Raw genomic sequence first — 9,506 nt, 5'->3', positions numbered from 1 at the left:
CTGAGAGCTGAGGATGGGGAGCACACAGGTTGGTTTGGGGAACAACAAAAAAAAGGAAAGCAGGGAAGGCAAGATGGAAGTGGCTGATCATATGGATGGTTGATGGTCACTGCTGGGTCTGGCCACATGCAACACCTAACAGCTGCACAGCCACTCCTGGGTGTCCAGCTCCATTTCCCGGGACTGGGGGGCACTGTTTGGTGAGAGGAACCTGTGTGGCATCTGGAGATCAGCAAAGAGCCCTGTGCATGTCTGTGTTGCCCAATAGGGATAAGCAGAGCCAAAGCTGCTGCTGGGCAGACTGGTGGGAGCACTGGGATCCCTGGGGCAGGTCTGTGTGCGCTGGCTGTGATGAGGCCATGCCTTGGGGAATTTGTGTGTCCGGGTGTCCTCAGTGGGGATCCAGGAACGTGAGGTACCTGCTGGGCACACAACGTGTCCAGGTGTGGCTGCTGCAGCTCTGGGGGCCTGCACTTCCCTGCCCACAGCCCCCACCAGAGCCAGGGTACGGGATGGGATAGGGTTGCCCGTGCCATGTGGGACCAGCTGTGTGCACGTGTGGAGACATGCCTTCCAAGCGTGCCTGTATGGAAACACACCCAGCCATGGAAACATAGCCAGCCTGGCTGCTGGACAGCCCCAGGGCCATGGTCCTTCACTGACCCCTCAGGAAAAGGACTTGGCAGGATGCAGCCATGGATGTGGGACCAGAGCCTGGCCAGCCCCACGTGAGCCCTGCGTGGGGCAGGGCCACTATCCCCCCACCATCAGCCCCATGGGAACATGGTGCCAGCCTGACAGCGCCCAGGACAGCAGGGATGGGGCGGTGTCTGTACAAACGTGTGGTTTATTAAGGCATTTTTGAGACGTTGGCACTTGGGTTCAGGCTGCACCGAGCGGCCCCTGCGCGGCCGTGGGCAGCGCTGGCACATGCAGCTCCACGAGACACAATACAAAAGGTACAAATGAGTAAAAACAGGAATTGTAGTACAATGTGTAAAAATAAATAACTGGGGGGCTCGGTGACCCCAGCCCAAAGCAGGGTGCGTGTGTCTGGCCCTTCCTTTGGCGTGCAGGGTGACCCATCTGTGTCCCCATCCCAGATGTGCAGTGCAGCTGGGCTGTGTGGACAGCCCAGGGGCATGGGGCACCCCAGCATGGGACTGGGTAGCCCTAGAGTGCCCCCACAGTCCTGGGGGACACAGGACACCCCCAGAGTGTCCCTACAGGGCCTGGGGAGAACAATGTGTTCCCACGGTGCTTGTGAGCAGGACACAGAGGGGATGGGGTGCTCACTCCAAAAGCCTCTGTGGGCTGTCCCTGTCCCAAAGCAGAACCATCTCCTCCTCCCAGGGCACCCCAGGCCCCTGTGGGTCCCCAGCAGAGTGGGCATGGCCCTTGGTGGGGCCCCCTTGGTGCCCACTGTTGCAGATGCCTGTCCCCTGTCACTGCCCTGTGCCCAGGACAGCACCTGGGACCAGCAGCATGTGCCAGGACCCCATGGCACAAGGGGGATGAGAGGCTGACTGTGACACATGGAGCTGCAGCCACAGATGGTTCTTCCTGGGAAAGGGGGGACGGGCAGAAGTGATGCATTTGTCTGCTGTGACAACCGCTTTGTGGCTGGGGCTGCAGCCATGCCGCACGTGTGCTGGGTCTGGGGAACGTGTGATGGGAAGGAGCTTCCTCCCGGCTCTGCTCAGGCACAGGGTGTCCCCCTGACCCCCAGACACACCCCTGAGCAGACTGGGCATTCAGGGCTCTGTGGGGCACCCATGCTGCTCCACCCTGGCTCTGCCCCCATGGCCGTGTGGGGATCACAGAGCTCAGGGCTCTGTGGGGCACCCATGGCCGTGCGGGGATCACAGAGCCCAGGGCTGCACTCCCAGGGCTGTGATGTGGGAGCAGCTCCCAGTGAGCAGCAGGCTCAGGGAGAGCCGGGTGGGGTGGGTGTGCTGTGAGGGTGACACTGCCTGTGTGAATGGCCATGCATAGTGCTGGGAGGAGATGGGGACCGGCCCCGTGCCAGGGGCTCTGCCCGGGCTCACAGCATGCATGACAGGGGTGCAGAGCAGCCCTGCACAGGGAATGGGGCCAGGAGCAGGGGGTGCCGTCACCCTGACCATGTTCTGCAGGTGGCCCAGACTGTCCTGGGAAGCAGTCATGCAACAGGGCCCCAGGGAAGGCCAGATGCCCAGTATCCCCACTGTGCTGTAAGACAACACACTGGGTGATGTGGCTTTTTGGGGCAGCACTTCCCACCTGTGCTGTAAGAGAACATGATGGGCTTTTTGGGGCACCACCTCCCACCTGTGCCCCTGCAGCTGCAGGCTGCCTGCAGGGACTGAGGGTCACAGCAGCCATCCCCACTGCTGCTGAGGCTGGGCTGTTCCTGTCAGCTGCACACTGCTCTGCCAGCCCCATTGTGCTGACTGTGCCTGGGCACTGTCCCTGCCTGGGACCCTTGCCCAGAGAGGCACCTGCTCCCAGGAATGGGATTCCGGTGCTGAGCATGGCAGGCGCCTCCCTCCCAGACCACAGGAACCATCCTGAAGTTCTGGGCAGGAGATTCCCTGGATGTGTTACCTGCAGTGGGTAGCCAAAGGGCTGGAGAGACCTCAAAGGCTCTCCTGTCCCTGCCCAGCTACAGACAGGCACCAAGGTGTGGGCACTGCTGCCTCCTGCTGCAGCCAGCCCGGTGAGTGTCCCCTCCCAGCCAGCTTCATTCCCACAGGCAGCATCTGTGCCCCAGGGCATTGCACCCCTCCCGGGACATCACCCGCCAGCCACGGGGCATTGCCCCCTGCCCTGGGAGCTCCGAGGGTCGCAAGGGAAGGCTCAGGGTCCTCCTGCACCCAGGCTGCTGCATGGCCCTGGGCAGGGCAGGGTCTGGGCCTCCAGCCCCCCTCAGCTCCCCATCGCTCCCGAAGCACCAAGTACCGTGAAGCACCATCGTGCCCAGCACCCATCTGAGCCACATGGACCATCACCCCGGGCTAAGCAGCACACGGACCATCACCCCGGGGTGCCAGCACTGGGGTCAGCAGTCCATTGGGCACCAGCCAGCACAGGCTCTGCCAAGCTGTGGGGAGGGGCAGGGGCCATGACCCCCAAGGGCATTGGCAGTCCCAGGGCCCAGGCCAGGCACAGCGCTGGGAGCAGGATGAGCGCCCATTTTGGCAGCCCTGGGCTGGGCCCTGCTCCAGCCCCACGGCTGCGGGCTGGGGCAGAGGAGTCCAGGGCCCAGCTCTAAATCCTGAGCTCGGCCTCCTCAGGGGGCTCCAGCGAGTGCTCAGCACTGATGGTGGAGGTGGATGGCCCCTGTGAGATGCCGAAGGGCGAGACCACCGGGGAGCGGGCGGCCAGCGGGGACAGCGACGGGGAGAAGCTGGGCGACATGGCGGAGGACGAGATGGAGCCCTCGTGGCTAATGGGCGAGCGGCGCAGGGAGGACGGGTGCGGGAAGGTCCTGCCTGGTGGCGGCTTGGGGGGCACAGACTTGGCACCTGGATGGGCCACTGAGGTGATGAGGGGCGGGGGGTCGATGCGGGGCTTGGGCTCTGCCTTGGGCTTGGCTGGGAAGGGCTTGCGCAGGGAGCTCTCATCCTTGAGGCGGGCGATCTCTGTGAAAACACTGGCCAGCGGCTGGAACTGGGGACACCAGTTCAGCAGGTAATCCCAGTTGTAGCTGCCGCGGAGCTCCTCATCGCTGGCCACGATGGCGGTGAGCGAGCCCTCCACGGAGGGCTTGCCGTCCTCGGGGAAGGTGTAGTCCTGGGGCTGTGAGGAGACACTGAGGCCGCAGCGGACGCCCAGGAAGGCGCTGCCCCCCCCATCCTCGCGGTACAGCTGCAGGGGTGGCCCCGGCAGCAGCAGCCCAGAGCCCTTCTTGCTCTTGAACCACTGGGCACTCTCCAACGCAGCTGGCTCACAGGAGATGTCGGAGAGCTGGTCAGCATCCTGCTGGATGCCAGAGTCAGGGCCGCGGGCAGCGATGTGCTCCTGCATGGAGGCTGTGATGCTGGCCACGCGTGGGTACTCATTGATCATCCGTATCTCGTCATCCTCAGCGGCTTCAGCAGAGCCACGGCCGCTGGAATGTGAGGGGTCCAGGGAGCCGCCCCGCGTGTAGGGCCCCGCCGGCTCGGTCCCATACCCTGGCAGTGCCTGGTGGTAAATGTGCTCAGCCCCGGGCAGCGCTGGCTCCTCACGGCCCAGCTTCTGCAAGGATCCGCTCTGTGCACGGGCCAGTGCCCCCTCTGCCTCTGCCTTCTTGTGGCCCCGGCGCTGCCGAGAGCGCACCAGGGCCAGCACGATGGCCACGGCAGCCAGCACCACCACAACGCCCAGCGAGGCGGCCACAGCCACCAGCAGGAGGTTGAGGTCAGGTGCTAGGCCAAAGGAGGTGTGCGTGACGTCAATGGTGACCTGCGCAGAGGCCACACGGGAAGCAGGCAGCGGGCTGCGGGCCTGCACCTCCAGGCTCATCTCCCGTGGCTCCCTCTTGGCGCGCCCAGCCCCGGCTTGGGGCTGGCTGTCCACACGCAGGTAGATTGAGCCCGTGGTCTGGTTGATGGCAAAGTATGGTGAGGGCTTTGCCAGGGTGTACAGCACAACACCGTCAACCCCCTCATCCTCATCCGTGGCCAGCACCCGCCCGATGCTCTGCCCTTTGCGCGCACCCTCAGGCACCTCGAAGTTGAAGGAGGGGCTCAGGAAGATGGGATCATACTCATCTTCCCCCGTCACCAGCACCCGCACAGTCACAGTGGCCGAGGCATTGCCAGCGTCAGTGGCCCGAACCAGGAGCTGGAAGGCTTTGGCTCGCTCATAGTCAAAGGTGAGGCGGGAGCGCAGCTCCCCAGAGCTGCCATTGACAGCAAAGGCGTCCCGGCCGTCCCCCATGCTGGGGTCCCCCAGCACCTGCTCCAGCACCACGTACCGCAGCTCCCCAAAGGCGCCGCTGTCGGCATCCACAGCACGCAGTGTGGTCACCAGCGTGCCGGGGGGCAAGTTCTCCCGGATGCTGGCGCTCAGCACCTCCACCGGGAAGTACGGCTTGTTGTCGTTGATGTCCTTCACCTCAATGGCCACGGGGACCAGCGCGAAGTGCCCGCCCGGCGTGTCCGTGGCCCGTACCACCAGCGTGTGCAGCGCCTGGGCTTCCCGATCCAGCGGCCGCGCCAGGCTCAGGGCGCCCGTGCTCTCATGCAGCTGGAACAGCCCGTGCTGGTCACCCGAGCTGATGGTGTAGTGCACGCGGCCGCGCGGCCCCGAGTCGGCGTCGTGGGCGGCCACGCGCAGCAGCTCGGTGCCAGGCAGCGCGGCCTCGCTCACCGCTGCACGGTACTCGGCCCGGCTGAACACGGGCGGGTTGTCATTGACGTCCTGCACCGTGATCAGCACGGGCACGGTGGCGCTGCGCTGCGGCAGGCCCCGGTCTGAGGCCGCCACCGTCAAGTTGTACACCGGGATGGCCTCGAAGTCCAGGGGCTCCACCAGCACCAGGGCTCCCTGCGTGCGGAGCTGCCCCCCGGCCTGGGCCACCCGGCTCTCCACCTGGAAGGCGTTGCCGCCGTTGCCACTGACGATGGTGTAATCAAAGCCGGCGTTCTCCCGGGAGAGGTCGGCGTCGCCCGCCTCCAGCATCAGCACGGTGGTGCCTGGGCGCAGGTCCTCAGGAACGCTGGCGTTGTAGCACGGCTCCTGGAAGCGGGGGCTGTGGTCATTCACATCCAGAACCTGGAGCTGCACTGTGGCCCAGGATGAGAGGCTGGGAGAGCCGTGGTCGCGGGCCTCCACCACCAGGTCCAGGGTGGGCTGGCTGGCGTTGAACTCCACCTGCCGGGTAGTGAAGAGGGTCCCTGTGGAGCACAAAGCCAGGGTCAGCATGGGAACCAGTGGGAGCTGGGAAAGATATCAGCTGGAGGAGCATTTGATGGTCACCCTGCTGTGTCTGCTTCACCAGCCGCACCAGAAAGTGACCTCCTGAGGGTTTGAACACAGGCAGGACGGGGCACTCCCCTCCACAGGCAACCTTAGATTGACCCATGAGAGAGGCACACAGAGCACCAAGCCCACGCACCATTGCTGGGGTCGATGGCAACATCAGGGCTGGGCACAGCCAGGTGGAAGGTGATGTCCCCATTGCTCCCTGAGTCGGGGTCGGTTGCACTCACAGTGAGGATGACACTGCCAGCAGGTGTGTGCTCTGGCAGCAGCACCTGGAAAAGGAGGAAACTACAGTCAGCATCTGGTTCTCCCCTGCTCAGAGCCCCCAGCATGCCTGGGATGGGGGTCTGGGGCTGGCGAGGCAGCCAAAGTCAAGGGCACCCAGCCTCTCACTGGCCAGGGAAACCATACACAAGGGGTTTGTGCTCCTAGGCCCTGCAAGCATTCCTGGGCTCCCTAGCCCCTTGCCTGGGCTTCGGTGCTGTAGCACACGCTGCCCAAGCCAGCCTTCAACAGGGACCTACCCAGGTCTCGCCACAAACACTTGTCTGGGCTGGGACCCATTTCCCACCCCCTCTGGCCTCCCCACTGTGCTCATCCATTTCTGCTGCACCCTCTGCATCCAGCTGTGCCCCTTGCAGGGGTTGGTCCCAGGGTCACCTGCCTGGTTTCAACTCCTTCTATGCCACAGTGAGAGCATGAGGGATGCCAGGATGTAGATGTGGGTCAGAGAGTGGGGCCAGAAGGGGCTCAGACCCATCCTCTGCTTTGTAAGGGCAGGGGGGCCAGGCAGGAGTGCAGACGGCTTGTGTGGGATGGCTGGCACACCTGGTGCATGTACCTGATAGAAACCCTGGGTGAAGGTGGGCACGTTGTCATTCACATCCTCCACGAGGACAGTGAGGTTGGCCTCGGTCTCGTGGCGCGTGTCGGAGGCGCGCAGGGTCAGGGTGTAGCGGCTGCGCTGCTCGTGGTCCAGCGGCCCCGTCAGGGACACGTGGCCCCCGTAGCGCAGCACCGCGAAGGTGTCTGCCACGTCCCCCTCCAGCAGCAGCGTGTAGGACAGTGCTGGGCCCGAGTCCACGTCGTTCCCAGTCAGCTGGGCTATCTGGGTGCCCAGCAGTGTGTCTGTGGGGAGCAGACATGTGAGTGAGCAGACCCAGCCTTGCCCAGCGTACCTGGCTCACCTGGTGGGAAACCAGCTCAGTCCAGAGCCTGAGCACCAGGAATGCTATGGGAGAGGGGGATGCCGGGGGGAAGACGAAGGTCTTGGGGGCTTGGCAGGAAGGTGGAGGTATGGCATGGGCACAGGGCATACTGGCTGAGGACGGTGAACTGGCAGGGCAGTGTCTGCAGCCAGAGTCCCAGACATGGGGCAGGGGCCAGGGCTGAGCTGGTCACTCAGGTTGCTCCCTCAGGAACACAGCAGCAACACAAGGGTCATGCTAGAGAGCTCGGGGGGCTTCACTGGGTCAGTGTGACCCAGCTCCTGACAGGGACTGGCCTGGCCTCCCTGGGGCTCCTCCCTACCCCCTGGTGCCCATGGTACCCCAGCTCTGGCCCTCAGTGCTCCGGCACTCACTCTCAGGGACACGGATCTCCCAGGGCACCGGGATGGTGGGGCTATTGTCATTGATGTCCATCACCACCACGGTCAGCGTGGCCGAGCCCATCAGCGGGGGTGTCCCTCGGTCCATCGCTGTCACCACCAGGCTGTGGGCAGGCATGAGGGTCAGATGTGTGTCCACACATGAGAGGGAGCACCTCACCCGTGTACTGGGATATGCACTGCACACTGCATCGCACCTGGGACGTGAACTGCAGGTGTGCACAGGCCTGGAGTGTGTGTGTGTGGAGGGAAATGCACAGCAGCTCAGACTCTGGGGTGATGGATCTGTGCAGGGCATCCTCTGGAGGTGTTTAGGGAAAGACTGCATGCAGCACTCATTGCTCTAGTCTAGTTGAGAAGGTGGTGACCAGTCACAGTCTGGACTCAACAATCTCAGATGTCTTTTCCAACCTCAGTGGTTCTGTGATTTGGAGAGCACATGTGGGGCAGTGGGTGTGGTACATGGAGAGCATGGTGGGGCACAGCAACAGGTTTTTGCACACCTAAGGCATGTGTTGAAGTCTGGAAGGTGTGTGGGTGCAGGCAGAGCACCTTGTGGGGTGCAGGAGGGTGTCTGGGGCTCTCTGGCTGCTGGGGAACACCTGGAGCCTCTCTGGAATGGTGAGGGGTGTGTGGATGGAGGAATACCCCAGACTCCCCCCACAGGGAAGAGGACAGAGGAACTCCCAGCCATGGGGGCACCTGTGAAGGGGGAGAACACGAACTGGGGGTCCTCGTTGGAGCAAGGTGTGTGGGAAAGGGCAGGAGAAGCCTCAGATTCACAGTGGGGTGTTTGCCAGCATTTCACATACGTGTGGATGGGCATCCAGAGCATGCACATATGGCGAGGGGCCCAGAGACCTGTCTGGATGAGAGGGGACATCTGTGGGGGCTAGTGCAGGGGTCTGGAGCCATGTGGCAGAACACAAGTGTCCTGTGCTTGGAAGTGGAAGAAATTGAGCAGATGCAGTGCGGATTAAGGAGGCAGGAAGAGGAATGGATGAACCTAGGGCCCTCTCACAATCTCCTCAGCTCGGTAGAGACCTGACTGAGCTGTGTGTGGGCTCATCTTGGCCATCTGGCTCCTATGTCCTTCACTCCCACTGATCCTCAGCTGTGATGCTGGATAGAGCCATTTCACAGCCAGGCTGGGACAGTTTTGGGGGCACCAAGAACAGTGTTCCCTATGCCCCGGGGCTGTGCTCCACAGCTCTGTCCCTGCCCTGGCATCCCCCAGCTTGGCTGCACTCACCGTGTCTGGGACCAGATCTCTCTGTCCAGGATGGCAGCAGTGGTAATGGTGCCAGTCTGAGGGTCAATGTGGTACAAGCCTGGCATTGGCAGGGACTGGTTGATGGCATAAGTCACCTGCCCATTCACTCCCTGGTCCAGGTCATCTGCCAACACCTGCAAAGCCACATGAGATTCAGCTGTGAAGCCCCTGAGGCAGGACTTGTGTGCTGGTGCCAACCCCAGGCCCAGGCAGCCCCCATCCCATAACCCCAGCCAGGCCAGGGCTCAGGTGTCCTTGTTTGTGCCCTGCCATACCTGGATGACAGGTGAGTCGTAGCCCTGTGACTCCCAGATGAATGCCACATAGTTCTGCAGCTGGAAGCGGGGCAGGTTGTCGTTCACATCCTGGAGGTTGAGGTTGATGGCCATAAAGCCAAAGGAAGCTGCAGTCTCTGCCTGGATCACGAGGCGCAGCCGGGGGCTGGCCTCGAAGTCCAGGCTACTGGAGTCCTGCACTGAGATGGCACCTGGAGGGGAACAGAGGGAAGGGGGAGTGAGGTATCAGCACCATCCATCCATCCATCCATCCATCATCCATCCACCCATCCATCATCCCTCCATCCATCCATCCATCCATCCATCATCCATCCATCCATCCATCATCCATCCACCCATCCATCCATCCATCCATCCATCATCCATCCATCCATCC

At 63.0% G+C, this 9,506-nt stretch overlaps 1 protein-coding gene across 1 annotated transcript in view; it reads right to left on the bottom strand.

Moving 5' to 3' along the window:
- Window positions 1-829: 829 nt before the first annotated feature.
- The window catches only part of DCHS1 (dachsous cadherin-related 1), a 44,091-nt gene continuing 35,414 nt past the window's right edge, over window positions 830-9,506 (bottom strand). Inside the window, exons 16-21 of the mRNA XM_054654568.2 lie at window positions 9,110-9,321; window positions 8,814-8,968; window positions 7,535-7,665; window positions 6,794-7,080; window positions 6,086-6,224; window positions 830-5,864 (exon numbers count right to left, since the gene is read on the bottom strand). Coding sequence (XP_054510543.2) covers window positions 3,250-5,864; window positions 6,086-6,224; window positions 6,794-7,080; window positions 7,535-7,665; window positions 8,814-8,968; window positions 9,110-9,321 — 3,539 coding nt within the window. The 3' untranslated portion in view covers window positions 830-3,249. The remainder of the gene's footprint in view (window positions 5,865-6,085; window positions 6,225-6,793; window positions 7,081-7,534; window positions 7,666-8,813; window positions 8,969-9,109; window positions 9,322-9,506) is intronic.

This window comes from Agelaius phoeniceus, chromosome 2 (assembly GCF_051311805.1).
Source record: "Agelaius phoeniceus isolate bAgePho1 chromosome 2, bAgePho1.hap1, whole genome shotgun sequence".
Classification (NCBI taxonomy): Eukaryota; Metazoa; Chordata; class Aves; order Passeriformes; family Icteridae; genus Agelaius; species Agelaius phoeniceus.
The sequence above is the reverse complement of the archived record's forward strand: the minus strand, read 5'-3'. Positions and strand labels throughout refer to the sequence as shown.